General features: G+C 46.9%; 2 protein-coding genes across 2 annotated transcripts; both read right to left on the bottom strand.

The window, feature by feature from the left end:
• Positions 1-6: 6 nt before the first annotated feature.
• DDOST (dolichyl-diphosphooligosaccharide--protein glycosyltransferase non-catalytic subunit) lies at positions 7-5475 on the bottom strand. Its single transcript, XM_010722872.2, has 11 exons — positions 5304-5475; positions 4680-4790; positions 4473-4559; positions 3877-3980; positions 2908-3002; positions 2486-2579; positions 1869-2017; positions 1458-1605; positions 1021-1141; positions 771-877; positions 7-292 (listed from the first exon to the last, which is right to left on the bottom strand). Exons 1-11 carry the CDS (start codon positions 5458-5460, stop codon positions 143-145), a joined length of 1323 nt encoding a protein of 440 aa, XP_010721174.1. The 5' UTR covers positions 5461-5475; the 3' UTR covers positions 7-142.
• Positions 5476-5535: 60 nt separating this feature from the next.
• KIF17 (kinesin family member 17) lies at positions 5536-20422 on the bottom strand. Its single transcript, XM_031556723.1, is given in 15 exon segments — positions 5536-7088; positions 8378-8443; positions 8445-8530; positions 8533-8748; positions 12495-12873; positions 13279-13376; positions 14404-14472; positions 14475-14562; positions 14565-14617; positions 14620-14775; positions 14778-14810; positions 14813-14836; positions 17107-17283; positions 19099-19177; positions 20357-20422. Coding segments are annotated over 15 exon segments (1992 nt in total). The 3' UTR covers positions 5536-6686.
• Between the last annotated feature and the right edge of the window lie 159 nt (positions 20423-20581).

The raw sequence follows: 20581 nt of genomic DNA, 5'->3' as shown, positions 1-20581 counted from the left end.
AGAGAGAGAGAGAGAAAAAGACCAAATCAGGGCTGGCACCTACCAGTCAGCTGACTGGCACCTACTCAGTTACAGTAAGGGCCCTGAGTGCTGCCCATCTGTGCATGGCATCAGGGAAAAGGCTCTTCCTCCCATAGGGAGCTCAGTCGGATTTCTCCTTCTCTTTCATGTGCAGGAAGACGATGCTGAACATGAAGAGGCCCACCATCATGGAAAAGGCCCCGGCGTAGTACGGGTACGCCGAGGGAATGAAACGTTCATACTGCGTGTGCTGGAGGGGACGCACAGACACCTAGGGAAGAAGCAGGCATTCTTTCTGAGTTTGGCGGTACACAAGGATAGATACAGTGTCCTGCATCCAACTGACTCCCTCCAATCCCCAGAACCTGTTATATTATTGAAAAGGCAAGCGAACGATTCGTTTTCAGGATGAAACCACATCCTTCAGCCAAAACAGAAAACCATTCTCTGTGTCCCATGTACTTCCACAGCTCCAGCCACGTGCACAGATCAAGCCTCTGTAACAGTAAGACTATTTCTATGTGGGCATTCACTGTAAATGTGTAACACCAGCTCAAGGAAGAGGAAACCACTACCAGTTTTTTGTGGAGCGCATTTCCAAATCTCAAAAAGCAAATCAAAAGATAAGAAAAAATAAAAAAAAAAATACAGAAGTACTAAATTCATTGTACATTCAAATGAAACACAACTTAGCAGTAATAAAAAACACTCATTCTTTTCTTATGTAATTAATTCCTACCATTCCTTACCTGGGTAGAGGAGTAGAGGTGAGTATACCCCAGGCGATTATAGTCTACTTTAAACTGGAACACTCCATAGACATCTGGGAGCTTGAACTGCACGCTGTACTTGCCACCTATGAAAAAGATTGTGACAAAGTTTAACTGACAGAAGCAATGGGAGAAGCTGTGAAAGCTTTCACAGGTCTTCCTGCTACTATGCCACCACACCAAGAGAGAAACATCCCAACACAAGGCATATGAGGTGAGGAGAACCTACCATTTCTCTTCAAGAAAGTTCTCACAAATGGATCAATGCGGACAAACTCCAGCTGGATATCATCTCCATCAAAGGGGATCCACTTTCCGTCAGAAAGCTTTTCGATTACAATGCTGTATTCCTGGAACAAACCCACAACACATCAACAGGATGCAGCAGGGATGGCTGAAAACAAAGCTCAAGCCCAGCATATGACTACAGAAGGGATACAGCTCAAAGAGATTAAGGAATTCTTCCAGTAGGTTAAGTTTCCCCTCTGGTAAACACATTCTGTGTATCAGTAATCAAAGCAGCTCTCAGCAGTCAAAAAATAAGTATGTATGCATGTTACATGAGTATGAAAATGGATCCAGCTATACTTTTCAGCTCCATGTTGCCTCCTGCCCACACAACAGAGGAGCACATTCCAAGCAAGCCCCCCCCAAGCAAAGCCTCACCACCAGATCGGTGACGGTGTAGGCGTTAGGAGGTGCCAGCTCTCCCACACGGTGGTGAGACACGGCCCCAACGCGCAGCACGCCTTCTTCCTTGAACACCCAACGAGACAAGGCAACAGCCAGCTCATAATTACCAGTCTGTGAATACCTAGAAATGAGGGAAGACAAAGAAAACATGAGAATGACTCTGAAAAATAAAACTACATGCCAAAAACAAAACCAAAGCAAGAAAAAGCTATCCTGAGTTTAAGAGAATTACTTTCCAAAGAACTTAAAGGCCAAAGGAACCCATCACACACTATTTGCATTCAGGCTTCTTGCTGGTTCCAGCAGGAACATTTGTTGCCTATTTCCTGGATCACACAGCCCCCCAGGTACACCTCATGAAGCGATGCCAGAAGGCTGGTGTACCGTTTGGAGCCAGGAGAAGCTTTCTGCACAGCAGAATTAAAGAAAGCATCGCTAAAGAAATCCAGAGAGCCACTGAAAACAACGCGAGCATTGTTCCTTGCTTGGAGTCCTGCGATCAGAAGGGTGTTCTTCCCAACTGCATGTGGATACTGAAAAGAAGCACATTTAAAAGAGCATTTAGTCAACTTAAAGGTAATTAAAGAAGAGTTTAATGGTCTCCAAGTTAACTCATTTCATTACTGCCACAAGTTTGCTTTAAGATGGAGAAGTCTGACCACAGATAGCAAACGTCACGGCTCAACAGAAGCCAAGCACCTTGGCTAACTACTCAGAACAACCAGGAATGGAATTTACAATGTTGTGCATCTACACTCTCCTTGGGATGAAGCTGCTTAAAGGAAGTATACTTTGGAAAAAGTATCAGCCTACATCAAAGTATCGCTCACGCTGGACATTTTCCCACCAACAAAAAGCAAGGAGGAAGATTCTCGAGGAGACATCTGGAAGTCTGACACTTTCAAAATCAACCGAGAGTTTAACCATGCAAACATTCATATCTCAAAGTTGCTGAAAGCTCATGGACTGGACTAAAGAAGAGAAAAAGTAAAGGAATGTACCTGAGTTATGGGTTTATCTGGGAAGAAGGAGTATGAGGTAGAAGAGCCAGTCAGGATATCCAGCACCAGTGGGTTGTCAGGATCAGCCACCATCCTTGTGGGGAGAGGCACAAAGAGCAGCATCAATAACCAGAGGGAGCTGTAGGCACTGACTAAGCTGCACAAACCTCCTTATCCTTGGATGTGGTTATAAAGCTGCAGAATTTGCACACTTAGAGAAATGAACTACTTTCTTGAGATATTCTGCCATTTATATAAAGAAACATCACTGAGGCAAAAGCTAAGCTGTTTTGGAAATTTTCTTTTGGTTATACCTCAAATGAAAGCAGATTGCTCACACTAGGCTAACCCAGCCCTCAGCTCACATCAGCACCAAGGTTTTTGCTCCAAAAGCAGCCACTTGGCTACGGCAGGTCACTTACCCAACTCCTCGGAAGAGAATGGGGTTCAGTGCCTTTTTCCCCACGATGGTGGGGGCCTTCAGGAGATTTTCAGCATCTGCTACTATAAGCGTGTGCTTGGAGGAAACGAGAGATCTGTGTAAATGCATTGTACAGGCAAATGTATTTACATATACTTCCAGTAATTGTCAGGTTTTAGAACAGCAAGCAACAGCTTCTCTTTCTATCTGAAAATCAACTTTGTTTTTACAGGCCATCAAAACTAAACAGCTATTGTATAAATGTTACAACTTCATTAAAAAGGAAATCAGAAAAACAATCCTTTTGTTTAACTACAGTAAATCAAATATGAAGATACATCAGGAAATATAAAACACCCTTTTGATAAAAATAGTAACGCTACAGTAGTTGACTTATCTGAGTAGCTTTCATCTTTAAGACAGGACAACATCCACATACTGCTTAGACAGTTTCTTTTAAATAAAAACTATCAGAGTAAGTTCAGAACTTAACAGAGCGTTTTCATGTTTAACCACTGACTAACAAGAGGAAAGAAAACAGGGAAACATATGCACTTCCACAAAGATCTCTCAATAGCATCTGGGTCTAAAAATTACGCTTCCTGCATGTCGAAGTGTCACTTGTGAAGTTCTTCTTCTCAACCTACCACAAACAAACCAGACACACACTTCAGTGAATGAAACAGACACAGTGACACTGACACTCCCCAGGATAGCAGTAAGATCAAATCCAGCAAATTCAGAAAGATGGATTCAGGGTAGAGACTCCTCCACACACAGTGCTGCAGTACTGTGCCACACTGACTGCTGCACCACTGGATGCTGTTGAGCAACACTACGTACGACTTTATTGTGAACAGCAGAGAAGGGATGGAAATAAGGAAGGAAAATAAGGACAGAAAACTCATCTCTCAACCTTTACATACATGTTCTCATTAACAAAACTCCAAACCTGCGGACAGATGCTCACCTGGCCTGGGTCTGATATATCATAGCTGTGATGGTCAATGACAGCTGTCCTTTCTTCATCAAACTCTATCCCACACTCACTTCCTAGCTCCCGCAGCGGGTCACCTAAAAGGAGAACAAGATTCCAGTATGTGGCAGGCTCAGAAGAATGCAACCCAGTCTCAACACTTAAAATATGTTAAGCTGAGAGTGACACTTTCAGCACTTTACCAGCCAAACTCTGAGCACTGCAACTTCCCTCTGCTAAATTCCCATTCAAAAATGGAAATAAGAGTGATTTCATTTCTCACCCAGGTCAATCATTCATTTTCTCAGAGCACAAATCTTGAGGTTCGTGCACACAAAGTACATCTATTTAAGGCTCTCATCCACAAATAATCAGAAAAAACCTCTTTTCAAGCATTTATCCAGCACATCTAGGAAGTGCAAAGCTGAAGGACATTGCCCTACGAACTAATCAGGTATTGTGTTTTTCCCACTGCATTTATTTTTCAGGAGCTCCAAGGAAGAGGACTGCACCGCCTGCTCGCTGCAGGTATGTGTGACAGGGGTGACACGTAGCGATGTGCTCCATGGCCCAACAGGCACCACACTCACCAATGTCTGAGCTGGCGGCCACCAGGACACTGCCACCACCGTCAATGAAAGCAGTAATGGTCTCCACATTGATGTTTCCTCCAAAATCTGCAAATGCACACCAATGGCTCATGACTGTCCCATACCAGAGCCTTGTCTTCATGACCACCCCAGAACGACCTCAAGCCGCTCCCTGAAGCACTGCTGAAGCACTTCCCCAGGTCATACCCTCAATGGATGGTGAGAAGATAACCAGGTTGTCATACAGGAACTCCCCGTACTTGATCAAGGAGAGACCAGCGTCATCCGCAGTCCGGAAGGTGAGCTCAAAGCCCCTATCTGCAGCCACGACATACAGAATTGTTAAGCTTAGAAAACACCACTGAGATCATCCAGTCCTACAGCCAACCCACCCCCACAACACCCACTATGTTCCCCAGCGTCACATCTTCACAGCTCCTGAATAGCTCCAGGAACTTCACCACTTCCCTGGGCAGCCTGTACCAGAGCATCCCCACTCTTTCTGAGAAAAAGTTTTCTTTCATCAAACCAGAACCTCCCTGGAACAACCTGAGGCCATCACCTCCAGACCCATCCCTGTTAGCTAGGTACAGAGGACATCCCCACCTCACACAACCACCTTTCTGGAGTTAAAGAAAGCAATGAGATCTCCCCTGAGCCTCTTCTTCTCCAGACTGACCCATCACAGCTCCCTCAGCTGCTCCCCACAGCGCTGCGCTCCAGAACCCTCACAGCTCTGTTCCCTCTCCAGACCCGCTCCCGTGCCTCGATGTCCCTTCTCGCAGCGAAGGCCCCAACCCCGCACACAGCACTCGGGACACCCCACCCTACCCGCCAGGCTACGGAAAAAGAGCGAGTGCGTGTCTCGCAGGTTGCTGTTCTCCAGCAGCACCAGGGTGCGCGGCCCAGCCCCGGCCGCCCCCACCGCCGCCAGCAGCCACCACAGCCGCACCGCGGCCGCCGCCATTTTCTCGCCGGCGCGGGGCATACTGGGAAAGAGGCCGGTGCAAGGAATCAGCCAATGGGCTCCAAGCGCAGCGCCCCGGCCGTCCAATCAGCGACGGCCAGCTCCCCGCTGGAAACGGGAAAGAACGAAGTTGTCACGTGACGCCGCCCGCGCAGGATCGGGGTGCTGCGGGAAATGGAGGCGGGCGCCGCGCAGCCCGCGGGCACCTGAGCATCTCGCGATAAGGCTTAGAAATACTGCAGATTGCGATGAAAAGCACCATGTCCTGGGCACAGAGCGACAGCAGTGTCCGCGCTGCAGGGATGTAGCCCAGCCCCGTTTAGGTAAAGCCCTCCTCAGCATCTGGGAGTAATGTAAACTTACAGCAATAAAAGTCATTCTGCTACCGGGAAGGAACCGAATAGCCTAAAATGAGCGATTTTACGAGGTCCAAAAGGGGCAGCTCCTGCTCGACGTAGGTATTCGGGGCTCCTCTGCTAAAGCTGCCGGCTGGCACCAGCTGAGCACGCACACAGGCAGCTCGCACAGAGCGCGCAGCCCTGACCCTGCCATGTCCCAGCACTCCTCAGAGCCCTGGCAGGACGGGCACAGCTCAGAGCTGCTTCTTCGCACTCAGCCAGAAGAGCTCTTTCTTGCTGTGGCAGTGCTGGAACTGCCGAGAGAAGAAACAACGTTAAAGGGCTGTCCTCTCTGCATTAATAACGCGTTCCGCGATCCCAACAACACTGCTAACGATTGGGCTAACAGAGGTGCCTCGGGGAGCCATGCAGTGATTCGTCTCCAGTGAGTGGCTGAGGATGTGAATCAGACAGCAGTCACAAGAACCCTTGAGAGTCTCGTCTTACAGGAGGGTAATGTGTCTCTTGGGCAGAGGCAGCTCCAGATGATGAAAATCACACAGGGACCCAAAATCCAATCAATTAAAGCTTGGTGTGAGGCTTCAGGAAAGTCCACCCAAGCCTAGATGCTGCCTTGCCTTAATTTCTCAAGCTTTTAAACAAGCCGTGTAATATCCCCTTTGCAGAGCTTTTTCGTTAACATCTAAGTGATTTGAGATCCTAGGAGGAACAGCTTTAAAAAGGGCATCTGATTTGTTTAAACACTAATGGCAAATTCACTCCCTACCGAAGGCGCACAGAGAACGGACAGCTTAGCAGGGAATCCTGTGCCAGCTCTCCAGTTTGTATCACCTACTTGCCAAAATTTTTGTGTAGACCCAGTGAGTTTTGTCCTCATTAAGTTGTGATTCAGACATGGTGGAAAGGCAGAAGCCTCCACTGTACACAGAAGATGACACAGGTGAGTGCAGTCCAATTGCCATTTATTGACCTGCTGGTGAGCCCAGAAGAAGCCATGGGATGGCACTGTGACCCTGACACTCCTCTTACCTGCAGGCAGGCGTTTTTTTTCGCAACGTCAGGCTCTGGAATTTTCCCGCAGCAAGACTCCTCATCCCAGACAGACTTGCACTTGATCTTCTTCACATTGCTGCAGTTGCAGTCCTGCTGGATGAGGGACTGCACCTGATCCAGCAGCTGCTGGAAGAGCCTCACGTCTTGCTCCAGACTGCGGTTGTTGCTGAGATAACTGATCTTTTCCAGCTCAACCTCTGACTGCAAATCTTTGATTTCTGTCTCAGCAGCTCGCAGCTGGATCATAACAACAATAAAATGGCTAGCTGGGATTATGACAGAGAAAGAAATGGGGGTTACTACAAGCACAGACGTTGGTTAGACACATAAATGGGAATTAGTCAGATGGTTTATTCAGAGGTATGTGATAAAACCAAAGCTTGGCCAAAGTAGATCAGCAGATTACACTTTCATTGTCCATTGTGCAAGAGTGAGAAAGTGCTTATAGAAGAGCAGTGGTGGCAAACCAAAAACACCGAAGGGGTTCTGTAATCTGGATTGACACTCAACTGAAGCCAACAATTTAGCAAAATTCAAAACGTAAAGAAGTTAATAAGCACTTAATGTTACCGCCCACTCTTAAAAACAAAATAAAAGCCTCAGTGCTTTCTAACTGAAAATTAATAATTAGGATGAGATTTTATCTGGAAAGAGAATTCCATGTTCGTTTAAAAGGAAGACTTGACGTATCATCCCGTAAATTACTGAGGCTTCAAATGGGCATAAATTTTCACCATATGCTTCCTGTCCTGTGCTAACAAAGTCATGGGATTCCTATTTTAGATGAAAAAGGTGCCATACCTCTTTGGTAACCTAAATGAATCAAGTTCTTAATATGCAGATTTCTGAGGCATAGGCGGATGTTTTTGAAACTCCTCTGATTCTGCCTCATATTATCAGAGCAAAACTGATTTTCAAGCATGCCTAAGATGTAAGGGTGCTGCTTATGTATTATATAAAAATAATATGCGTTTATATTTTTTAATATATTTTTTTCCAGGAAACTTTGCACAGCTCATTTTCTTGGGTGATCAGAACGGGTGCTGCTGAGGATGTGGTGAGCTGTGTAAGTCAGTAGAGGGAGTCGCATCCTCTCCCATAACAGAATTGTTCCTCTGGGCTTCCTGTTACACAACAAGGAGGCCAGCTTAAAAAACCCTTGGGGAAGGCGGGGAGTTTGAGAAGGCTGGAGTCGTGGAACAACTTTGTTCCAACAGTTCCTAAAAATGCGTGCAGTGGAGCTGGACTCGGTGATCCCTGTAGGTCCCTTTCCACTCCAGAAATTCTCTGGGTCTAATCAACATTGTAGGTACTAACACAGGCACACACATGGCATGTTAGACACAGATGCCATCATTCTGTAAACATACTACCCTAAGGTATCTCATTAACATTAAAAAATGGATAAGCAGAGAAGAGAAAATGGATGAGGAAGTGTGGAACTAAGGAGTGAAAAAGCCATCCTGAGAATAATCCCAGTGGATGCTCCCTGAATTGGAAGCAGGGAACTGTTTTTGCAGGCTCACCTTCTGCATCTTCTCCAGAAGTTTGCTCTTGGCTAGAATCTCCTCCTGGATGGAGTCGTGGACATTAAAGCAGAACCAAATCACTGCTGTCATCATCGGATTTCTGCAGCATGGTCACTAGCTGCATCCTCTGCTCATCTGCAAACTTCTTCCAGTGTTAAGCTTCTCCTCAAGGTCCTTGTTTTCAGCCTCCTCCCCCCTTACCACTTGTTCTAGCATCTGCAGCCTGGAAAACCCAAGTGCTTCTCTTAGCTGAGCATTACAAGGAAGCATTTGCGTAGCTGTGAAGGATGAACTTCTGTACCTGAACAATGCTTGAGACAACACCATACAGAAATAGAGACTCCTTGGGAGATTTGCTGTTCTGAGTAATCACGGCAAATTCCACGTTTCATAACAGTTTGCTGTATATGAACTCTGTATGAGTATACATGTCAGAAACATGATGACAAAGGTGATCAGAATAACAAGTGCAACTGAGAGTGTGTCTACATGCACAGAATTGCTTTAAAAAAAAAAAAGCAACATTTTGTGGAATTTATATTTCAATTATTATTTATTGTTTGGAAAGGCTCTCAAAGCAAGTACAGGAGGTGCTGAAATTATGCAAATATATTTCAAATGGCAGATGTCACAGTGGTAAGGCTGTAAGCCATAATACAGTTTCTTCTTTGGAGCAGTATCAGATGGATTAAATGACGTGGGCTACCTCAGCACTGCCACCTGCGTGCAGGCACAGGCTCATGTTTCAAACCAAGCTTATCTCACATCCACACTGCACAGCCCCACACACTGACATGGGTGTGAAGCAAGCCCTGCAGGAGCCAGGACTGCTGTTCTCACAGCACTGTGACCTTTCCAAGCAGGCAAGGGGTTTGTAGGTAGCCTGAGGCACAGTGGAACACTGCAAACTCTTTGTCCAAACATAGTAGTGTTCTCTTTATGCCAGTCTGGATGCGCACCAGTCTGCCTTTTTAAGGGCAAAAGTGATTTAGTCCTGGTGATCTTACACCAGCAGTAAAACTCCTGGAAGGGAGATAAATATTCAACAGAGTTCTGAGCCCAGGCATTCTGCTAATCCCTGGTGTGAATTCAGATCCCAGGCTGCTCGCCCCTCGTGCCACTGCCCTGGTGTGGCAAACAACTCCAGGCACCACTTCCTGGTGCAGCTGGTGCCTGTTCAGATAAGGCACACTGCACTCCTGAGCTGCTATCTGCTCTCTTTGTCTGCACTGACATCTGTATCAGGGCATATAGCTCAGGGTCACCAGCACTGGCTCAAATTGGAGAAAATCCCACTGCTGACAAAACCTCTGCTGACAATAGCCTCTTAATGATCTTCAAACCCATCAGAAAGATTCTCCACCGGAGATGACTTGCTGTTCTACTTCCCTGCAGTAGCCAAGCAGCTTTCAGTTTTGTTTGCTTAATGCGGGACTGAATCCCGCTCTGCTGACTCTCAGCCACCCTGTGGTACAAAGCATTTAAAAGGTGACTTTGAAAATTCCACACCTGTGGAATCAAACCCTCCTGCCTAATCTGCAGCCAACTCTGATTTTAACAATGCAGTTGGCATTTTTCTTCCCTTATCACGGGAAGAAAAACTTCAGGCACTAAGACTATTAAAATTTTATATACTGTCAAAACAAATGGTTTCTTTGGAGCCATCTCCACCAACAGACACAACGCCTCACAAATTACAGACAGTGCTATCCTAGATTTGTTAATAGCTCCTTTTGCAGGTGGGAGAGGCCCAGCACAGTGAGTGTGTGTCATGGGAGCTCACAGAGATCAGTCATGTGGAGATGTGACCCTGCACCCCTCAAACCCCAGCCATGAGATTCAGGCCCTGGGTCTAATGCTGCCAATAACATTTTGTTCCCAGGCAATTTTTATGCCCGTTCTGGCTGAAGTCTTGCAAATACTCTCAGATGCATGAGTTAAAGGTAGAAGTGATAGTGATCTCAGTGACAATGGAGAGTCTCTCAGGAGAACTCTCAATGAGAGAGTTCATAATTATGGCATTAGGCATCAGAGTACTGCACCTAGCAGCTATTTGTCTGCTCCAAGTGGACGCAGTTAATTTGGGGATAAAGAACGTGCATCTGCTTGATTTTGCATTGCACAGAACACATAGCTGAAGTTCAGCAGTGTCATGGTTTCATGATTTTTTGTTATCAGTATTCACATTATAACATCATGTAATGCACTGGGGTTTGACTGCTGATGCTCAAGTTCCGGGTGCCTGTCCAGAGGAGAAGAAGAGCTACATTTCCCCAGGGGGCTTTGCGGTCAGCGAGGAGATATAACTCCCGGCAAGGTCACCTGATGCTCTCTTCTTTGCCTGCGCTTCTCTGCCTGCGCTTCTCTGCCTGCACTTCTCTGCCTGCGCTTCTCATCTCAGCGTTGTGGTGAGGCCAATCCACCATCAATTTCACACTCTCTCTCCTTATAAAATTCTGCTGATACCATATTTAGTAAATTACTTTGTTTCACCTCAGATTGTTGCCACTGTTTTCAATTATTTCGGGGTCCCCTATTTTCCTTTTCCGGGGGCGCGGATCCGCAGATCCCTCCGCCCTTCTAGTCACGGAACCGGGCCGAACCAGCCCGTAAACCGTTGACAAGCAGTCATACTGCCGTGCAAGCAGGATTGCTTTTTGCCTGTGTGCAACAGGAGGCAGTTATCAGAAGCAGCTGCTGACCTGGCAAGCACCTGCTGCTGGTCCACAGGTGCTGAAGTCACTTCTGCTATGACAGCTCCTCTGCTCCGGCGTTCCCATCGCCAGCACCTCACACAGCTTGAGGCACTGCTGAGTCCTGAGGACAAGAAGAGACGAAAGGCTGCAGCTCTGAAAAGATGCAGGGTGAATCCTGGAAGAGACGAAGAGTGACACTGCCCACCTGGGTTTCTTCAGCCTGGCAGGGAGAAGTGGACTGAAGGGATCCTTGACCGATGTCAGTTCTTCGTCTGCTGCAGCAGGAGTCTTCAGGATTGGTCTCAGAATTCACAGCAGCTGAAGAATAAAAGAGCAAATACCTGCAATGTAAATAGTGAGCTCTACATAGAACATAAATCTGTGGAAGCGTCACCAAACCTTCTCCAAAAGCTGAAAGCTGTTTGTTTGGCTGGGAGAAGTCTGTTTGTTATTTACCTTCTTAGGTTGGTAAGTAAAAACCATCAGAGACCTAGAGGGCATGTCAGGCAAGGAATACAGATTTTACAGGGCTGGGAAAACCTTGAACCTCACATTCACATAGAAACCTATTTCAGAAGTGCAGGGGGTACTCGCTTGTGATCAGAGGGGAAAAAATAAACCTTTCACCTTAGAAAGTGATAGCATCAAGAATTAAGAATATGGTTGCAAGAATTAATATTGGAGAATATGTGCTGTGTAAGCACATTACAAAACATGCTCCGAGGCACCGCGGGAGTATAAATGAAAAATGATAATGAATTGGATAGCTGGCAACGTTTTATAGGTGCGTGACAGGAATACCTGCCCTCCAGCAAAGCGATGGTGTTGATAATCCACCAGGAAACCAAAAGCTGCGTCAGATTTGTATGCGACAGAAGATACTGCTGCAGCCTGCTTGTCTGGGGCATGTGGGCTGTGGGAAGCCAATCGGATCAAGACAGAGTGCTGCTGCCTGCTGAGACAGCTCCGCAGCGCAAACCTCTGTTCTAGAGGAATGCTGATCTAAGGCAGAGAGAACTCACAGCTGCATGGGCAAAATTGCATTTTGTTGCCTTAGGGCTTGCAGGGCAGGGCCAGGCTGGTCTTGACATGGAAAAGAGCTCAGGGAAATAGGGAAGAGGATGAAGCTGGGACAGAGTCTTGCGAATGGCTCAGAAGGTAGAGTCACACTCCTGCTGTCAATAAGGGAGAGGTAGAGCAGGGGCTGCAACGCCGGCTGCAGCAGCTGTCAGTACCACTTCAGAGGCTGCAGTGGCTGCCGCCACTCTGAGTAGGCAAGAAACCTTCTGTTTCAGCTCATTCCCAAAGGCAACCCCGCAGTGTCCGAACAGCACTGAGGCACCATCGCTCTGCGTTGTGCACCCTGTGTGTCTGAACAGCACCATCACCCTGCGTTGTACACCCTGCCTAATCCGCACCTGCTTCCTTCCTGAGGTTCTCCTCGAGGGCAGACAGCTTGAGACCACAGCAGATCCTCAGGCTACTGATGCCCTCTTCAAGGCAGACATGGGACTTCTGCTTCGCTTCATGCTGGCCTTTAGCTGGGCCAGCATCTCTATTCTCCTGGGCACAGCAGAGAGCCTGGTGCAGCAGCACCGCTCCTGCCTGTACACAGCTTACATCCACCCCAATAAAACTGTACTCATTGACATTTTCCTTGGCTGAAATGGGTGCAGTATTGATGAAAGGTGACAGACTAGCCCTACAAACTGCTGTTTGGGCAGATGTGGTGCCCTGGAAAGGGCTTTGTAACAAGTGAGGACAAAGTTCACTTCCTTCCAGTCTTTCTCCTTCTCTCTACCAACTCCTCATTCTTCCACTTGGCTCCATCTCTCCTCCTCATCCTTCTGCTGTTCCTAATGACTTTCCCTGCTGCTTTCCTCCCTCCGTTGATGTAACAAATCTAAACATCACATGTAATTCACACTTGTTATATGTGCTTCAAAGAAATCCTGGAAAGCCTCACTCGTCTGGAGATGAAGTGGACGGAACAAAAATGAGAGGAAATGGTATTGTAAATAAGGCCTCCAAGAACATATATTCTGACCATAAGAAAAGGACCAAAAAAATGCAATGAAAAGTATACTGAAAAGGCTGAACCATACACCTCTGTGTCCTATTTGTAGTATGTACTATAAAAATCCACCAACTTCAGTCAAAGACAATTGGACATATCATATCATAGAATCCCTCCTGCCTTACTTCTCTGATCAGCTGCTTCTCTGTTTCAACATCTAAGTGGGGTTGGAGGAGGGGAGCTGGCTTCCCTTCTATGTGAGCAGCCTCGGCAGGTGGAAGCCCTGCAAAGCAAAGCAGCAATAAAATCATGCATGGTTACAGGATGGGATTGTCTGTGGAGAGCCTGGAAACAGAACAAAGAAGCTGGCTGCCAGCGAAGAATATCACCATCCACGTGCTCCTTTGCATTGCACTCATGGGCCAGCATCTGTGCTGCTAAAATGCCCACTGGCCTCCAGCTCCAGAGGTGTGGGGAGAGGAATCAGCACGGAGCAGAGCAGGTGCTTCAGGTATATAAAAGCAAATATAAGTCTGATCTCTGTCAGAGTAACAGAAGATCTGTTTCCCAGGCTATGTTAACAGATTTGGAAGATAAAATATACTGGGAAGGAAATGAAAAAGTGCAGGGAGATTCCTCCTGTCTTCCCAGCTGTTTTTGAAAGGCGGCAGAAAGGGGAAAAGAGAAAAATCCTTCTGCCTCTCATAACAGTTGACCTTTGTCACAACTCTCAAGAGATGATCAGGTCCCTAAAGATTGCTCTTACTGATTTGCTCCCAGGTTTCCTACTCCTACTGCACAGCACAGTGAGTCTGCTGAGGGTGAATCCTTGATGAGGGGGCAGAGCATTCTGTAAGGAATGCTGTTAGCAAGGCAAAAACTCTTCCTGTAGTGCCAAAAGTTCACAGTTCAGGATAACAGAAGCTGAATGCTAATTAAAAAAAAAAAAAAGTATAATTGTATTTAATTGTATTTAACTTTACATTGTTAATTCTCCACTATCTTTGCTCTGCCAGCTAAAATCCCTTTTCTGTTGACACAGACTGACCAATAAGAATCAAGGATTTGAATCCTATCAGCATTTTCTAACAAAACTAGTAATTATTGAAAACTAGAGAAAATATTAGAGAATTAAGATGTTCTTTACTGCTGGAATAAGGTCATTTTGCAACACTAAAGGAAGAGCACATTACCAGAATGGACACCTCTTCCTGCAGCGGGTGAGGTAAGATCTGGTGAGCATTTTACTTGCAAAACCACTTTTTTTGGTCAAAGATAAAACAGCTCTAAGGCTGCTGAGGTTTTCCTACCTGACAAGTTATTCACATTCATCTGTTCAGCTAGAATGGCCTTCAGCTTCTTAATCTCCTCCTGATATCCCTCAGCAGAGCATCCTTGGGGTCCTCACTGATACAGGACTTGTTCTTGATGTTTTTCACTCGATTTGCATAGCACGCAGTATTGCTTAGCACACAGGTTCATCATAGCTGTTGTCAGTTGGAGATAAGCATGCTACCATCAGGGCCTTGTATCCCCTCCCAGGGAGCCTTGCAGCAGCCTGGTCAGCTTTGAGTCGTGGTAAGGGATGTGTCATCAACGAGGACTGAGAGCAGAGAGGGAAAGGTTGATTTTGGTAGCATCTCTGCTCTGCTCTCCTGTAGTTCCAGTTTCTGACTGCTCCTGCTTCCTGCCAGGTCCACTACATTAAGTTTTGCAGCCGTAAGTGGTCCTGCCCTTTCTCATCTGCAAGAAAATCATTTCAAGTTAAGTGCTTCTCAGGAAGCAGCATCTCAGTGGTCAGGAACCAGAACAGGCACTTAATCACAGAATCACCAAGGTTGGAAAAGACCTACAAGATCATCCAGTCCAGCCATCCACCCATCACCAATAGTTCTCACTAAACCATGTCCCTCAACACAACATCCAAACGCTCTTTGAACTAATGTGATGCCACCTGTTCGTAAGGCAGACACTTTAGGAACCCTTCAATTTCACCAGCTCTTTACCATACTCAACTTCATACCGATCTTTCATCAAATCACAGCATACTGTCCACAGCTCTCGGATCTCTGTGCCCCAATCATTCCTCGTGACTGCATCCCAAGTTCAAGGGAATTGCTTCTTCAGTGCTCTGAGCTCCGATTTCCACCAGAGAACATCACAGTTTGAATCAAGTCTGCTCACTTCTAGGCAAACTTCTACAAAACCTCACCTTGAATTTAGTCCGGAGTTAAACCTTATGGATGTGGATGTGAGGATACCTAAACATGAACAATGAATAATCTGACGCACGGGGAAAGTTAGAAATTTATAATGAGAAATAAAGGCATGAGAAATAAAGGAAACCTACTGCCCTGGGACATTTCACTTATAGTTACAGCAATGGGTTATTAACTGCAGAGCTTACCATTTGCAGCAGAGCACTGTTTCACACCACACTCTCTGACATGTCTGGACATGGAAGAATTGGGGGGGGGGGGGAGGGGAACAAACAAACAACAAAAAAAAAAAACCCAGAGCTTAAACAGAGCACCCTCTCACCATCCTTTCCGATTGCTGGAGTGAACGGACTGTTACAAAACGTAGGTTTTCTAACTCTTTCCTTCCCTGTCCCAGCTTATATAGACAATGAAGAAGTCGCTTTGGTTGCTGTCAATGTCCTTTTGCCCAAGGAGGCTGTTTGCTTCCATTGCAGAGCTTTGTGGTTTGGTTTCCATCTTGTAATGAGGTCCACAGGCTCTCACTAAAATGCCTGCAGGTATTGCCTGTCTCGTCCCCACACAGCCCATCAGCTGCTCCCGGTGGCAGATGCACCAGCCCGATCTAAAACATCTTTCTGCTGAGCAGATCAATCCCTAAACACAACATAAAGGGATAAAATAGCTGCTACTCTAAACACCCTAAGCATCAGATGGTACCTTGTGTGTTTTGCACATCTGCAGTCAGAGCCCCGTGCTCACCATCATCCTGTTTCTGAACTTTTACTTGGAAATAAAGCTCACGTAGTTGTGAGGAGCTTCTTTAAAACATTAAGCACCTGCAAATTATAACATCCTACATGTACAACTGGAAAATAAGTTGCAACTTACCCATGCACCTCTTTGAGAAGCCTAAAGATGACAACATAAATACCTACTCACTTAAGAGCCCTGCACCCAATACAAAACAGGAGTGTAAACGCTTCATTTTCCTTGTTAGGCTTAAAGTTGGGGTTTGACATAACCACATAATGCAGGGATTAGTATCCACCAGCTGTGCTAACTGAGATATTCTATAAATCCAACACACACCACTTTGGGTTAATGAGATACTCTCATGAACATCTGGAACTACAATTTAGGAAGACATTATGCAACTTTCCTGATTGGTGAAACACCTGAAGAAAACAAAACCAAGCTGTTCGGGGCCTGAGCTGGGGTCAAGGATGAGACAGAATACAGGAGATTAATTTCTTTCTTAGTCCCTGAGAAAACCTTTCAAGGTCCTTGTCCAGATGCAGTAGGCAGCTTTATCAGCTAAAGAAATGCCAACTGAAATGAGATACTTGAGAAAAAAAGATTAGTCACTAAAACATTAAGGGACTCTTTTATTCCATCTTTAAACCCAGATTAGTTGTTTGCTTAAAAGACGTGCTCCATAATTAAGCTAAATGAAGGAATCCTTGGGTGAATTGCAAGAGAAGTCAGACAAAGGAGAGAAGGATACAAGTTTCTCCAGGCTTTGCAATGTCTGAACTCCAAGGCTGAGTTCCAGCTTTGCTAGAAATAAAGGCTTTAGAAGATAAACGAAGGAGAACAAAATATGTTTCCAGATTGAGTGCAAGACATTTCAGCCCCAAGGGGAACTGAGGAGAAAAGATTTTGAATATTCAGCCATCTCACTCTACAAAGTATCCCAGTGTCAGGGCACCATGCTGATTTCTATGGACCAAAGTCACATAGGCTCCAACTTCTGCTGGGGGCTGAATGGTTGGATTCCACCCATCCTGTGGATGCAGCACATCCAGCTCCTACCTATGGTGCAGATTTCCATATGGATGGTAAAGATGGAGCAGGAAGAGTCCTTGTTCATCACAGTGTTCCTCCAGTCTGCCTCCACAATCTGCTCACGCTGCACCACACTGTGCACAGGGTGCAGGGAAAGCCCCTCCATGCACAGCACCTTCTCCAGGTGCTCCTTCAGCTGCAAGCAGGGACAGCACAACTCAGGTCAGAATGGGGAGCAAGGCTGCAGAGGGGTGTGCAGAGGGCTGTCCACCAGCTTTCAGACCACACAAAAAGAGGGAACCACTTATACAGCCAAAAAGAGTGAAGGTTATGAATTTACTGATGGATTCAGCCATCTCCCAGGACACAAGCAACCCAGCTTCTCTGCACCGAGCTGCATTCTACCTCCCCTATTATTAAGCAGCATATTTTAAGAAGAACTGAAATGTTTTTCACCTATTATGGCAAAGTCTCTAATATATCATCAGTCATAGGGAGCTTTTTAAAACCAAAGCACCGATTCAGTAATCAGATATTGTTACTGGTGCTTTACTGAACCCCTCTGCTCTGAGAGGGCGTCTTATTTGCACCGACGCAGTTCCCCAAATCACACTCATCACACACAGGCAGACTATATATTTTTTTCCTCCAGATGAGTTCATTTATCTGATGCTCTAAAATCACATCCAGGCACCTGGGCAGTGTTAAATGACTAATGGCATCTTTTCAAAACCATCAAAGGAATCACTAAATCGTGCAGAAGAAAACACGCCATGCACTGAGAAATGATTGAGGTGTTCAAAGTATTGAACAGTCCATCAAACCTACATTAAAAAAAAAACAACACACAGAACAACTGAGAACAGTGCACTCCCACACAAGCCCCTTCTGAAATTCCATCCACGCTGGGAATTTTAATTGAGAGGAATTCATTTGCACCAGCTGTGTTACACCCCACATCCGCTGAGCTCATAACCAGAACTCGATCATGTCAGCAGGGATATCAGTCAGGGATGCGATAGATCATAGAATGGTTTGAGTTGCAAGGGACCTGTAAAGGCCATCTGGTCCCTTGCTAGCCTTGTTCTATGTCACTGTAAAGCTGTGCCTGCCCAGAATTAACCCAGTTCCAGAACCACAGCCAGGCTGGCTGTACACCATGACTTCTGACTGCGCCACAGGAGAATTGGCACAGCTGCATTTAAGGGTGCCACAAAGCCCTTTCCAGGGCTGTCTAACAATCTGGTCACACTGTGCTCCTACCAGAGCTCCTACCACCTGCTCTTCTGTCACAGGACTTCATTCCACAGCTGGCAGCTGGGCCCTGGGGCTTCAGACTGTACAAAATCACTGATGTTAAAAGGCAAGGGAACAAAGACATGGGATTTCAGAGGAAAATAGAAGGCTCTGGGACTCAGAAGAAGCCGTGGGTCAGCCCAGGCCTTCTGCCTCCACAAGACACGGCTGGACTCCTTGCTCAGAGGAGGCAGTGAGAGCCGGTGGCTGTCCCCAAAGTGCTGGTGTTTCCCTGGAAACTGCCGTGCCCGAGTCCTGCCCTCCTGGTGCCAACTGCAGTCGTCATGGAAACCTGTGTCACTGCTGATGGGGAACAAAGGATGGGGATTTGCAGCAAGTGTGGTCTAAATCAGCACGGAGCCCCTTTTCTCCCTTCTCTCTCCCAATGCAAGCGTGCTCGGAAAGCAAAGCAGAGCACTGCCTGCAAGAGGATTTGGCTCTATGAAGGCAGGAGCCCATCCAGCTCCGCCTGCCAGGCTGCAGGCACTGCAGGTCCCTTCCAGTGCAGCACTTCCATGCGGCACACGGTGCTGCTGCTGTGGCCTTCCCCTCACAGGTGGGCCTGCAGGGGAGCAAACTGGGGCAGAAGATTTGCAGGTGCCCTCAGGAATACATGCAGAAAGATCTGAGAAGACTCCAAGACGTGTGTTTTGTAGAAGTCTGCCCCTTGGTTGGGATTTCAGTGTGTTTTTTCCTCCTGCCTTCCTGGCCTCAGCTCCAAGATCTGCTTGGTATCGGCTCCTAGAAGGTCTCGTATGTCCTCACTGTAAATCTCCAGGCAGGAAGCTCTTACCAAGAAAACCTGACACTTTCAGCATGCTGTACGAAACAAGAATGAATTCAGGAGGAGGTTCACAGCATGAAGGCAAGCAGACAGACCGCAGAGTGCCAGCTGGGCACCCACCTCCCTGCTGCACCTCCTCACACCTCCCATGGCATTTCATGCTCGGGTATGACTACTGAACATTTGCTTCCAGGCCTTAAATATCTCAGGCATGCAGGACTGTATTTCTATAGGGTTCTATGACAGAGGCAGTACTGAGGTGACTGAAATGCTGCACTCAGAGTTAACTCAGCACCCTGCTCCGAGCACAGATATCACAGTACTTTGCAACACTTGACACTGCAGCTCCACTGGAACCAAATCTGCCCTGATGGTCACACAGCAGAGTTTTACCAGCAGTGCAGCTGAGATGGGAGGAAAAGTTACCTCCAGAAGTGAAAAACAAATGGCAGCGATTCGCTGAGAATCCAAAGTCTGTCCCCATCCCCACTCCCAAGTGCACTCCTCCCTTGGGGTGCACTCCCCTCTGCCTGCTGCTCCCCTGATGCTTTTAGGGTTAAAAACAGTGCTTTGGTTAAGGCACTTAACTGGGATGAGAATACCATCACAGCTCTGTGACAGCTGCGACTTTGGGAGAAAAGAAGAGCAGAACAGTGTGGATATTACCCCTCCACTTCTCAGAAGGGCTGCCAGCACAAATGCTTCAATTCCTGCAGATCAGTGAGCAATATGCTGTAGAAGGTGCAGAAATTGTCTGTGTAGCTACCACACAATGTTACAACAGGATCTCTTCCACATCATCACACACCCACCTGTGCACTCTCAAAAACGCGTCCCAGTGAGAAAAATAAAATAAAACCAACCACAGAATGGCCTGCAGGTGGGTAATGAAAATTGGAGGGGCAGCTGACAGTGCTGAAGGCCGGGACGGTTTTGCCATAGGGCAGGAAATGTTCAGGAATTCAAGCCGGATGCCAGCTGACTGCAGGGCCGGCAGCAAGCGTCACCGCCGTTCATTCCTGCTTTGGAGAGCCACAGTGGGAACAGAAGGCTTTTGGGACTTTCATCTTAAAACTATCACTGGCCATTCCGTCCTTGTAGCAGAAGTTGGGTTGGGTTGACCTGTTGGCTTTCGGTGGTTGTTTGGGGTTTTCTGGGCTGTTTTTCCCCTCCCAGCCGCTCACCGCGCTGACACACCAGCAGGCACCGCGCGTCCCCTCGCAGCTTTTGCTTCGCTTTCTCCAGCAGGCAGAGATTTCCCATCTCCTCCAAGGCGCCCCGCTGGGCCGCACGAACAGCCCGACGCCCATCAGCAGCACTGCGGGTCACCCATCTCCTCAACCACGTTCCCGTGCCAGAAAAGCAGAGCCCTGCCGGCCCCTCTCAGCTCTCCGCCCCGGCTCAGCCCTTTCCCACGGTTTC

Source organism: Meleagris gallopavo, chromosome 23 (assembly GCF_000146605.3).
Source record: "Meleagris gallopavo isolate NT-WF06-2002-E0010 breed Aviagen turkey brand Nicholas breeding stock chromosome 23, Turkey_5.1, whole genome shotgun sequence".
Taxonomy (NCBI): domain Eukaryota; kingdom Metazoa; phylum Chordata; class Aves; order Galliformes; family Phasianidae; genus Meleagris; species Meleagris gallopavo.
This window is presented reverse-complemented; position numbering and strand designations above follow the sequence as displayed.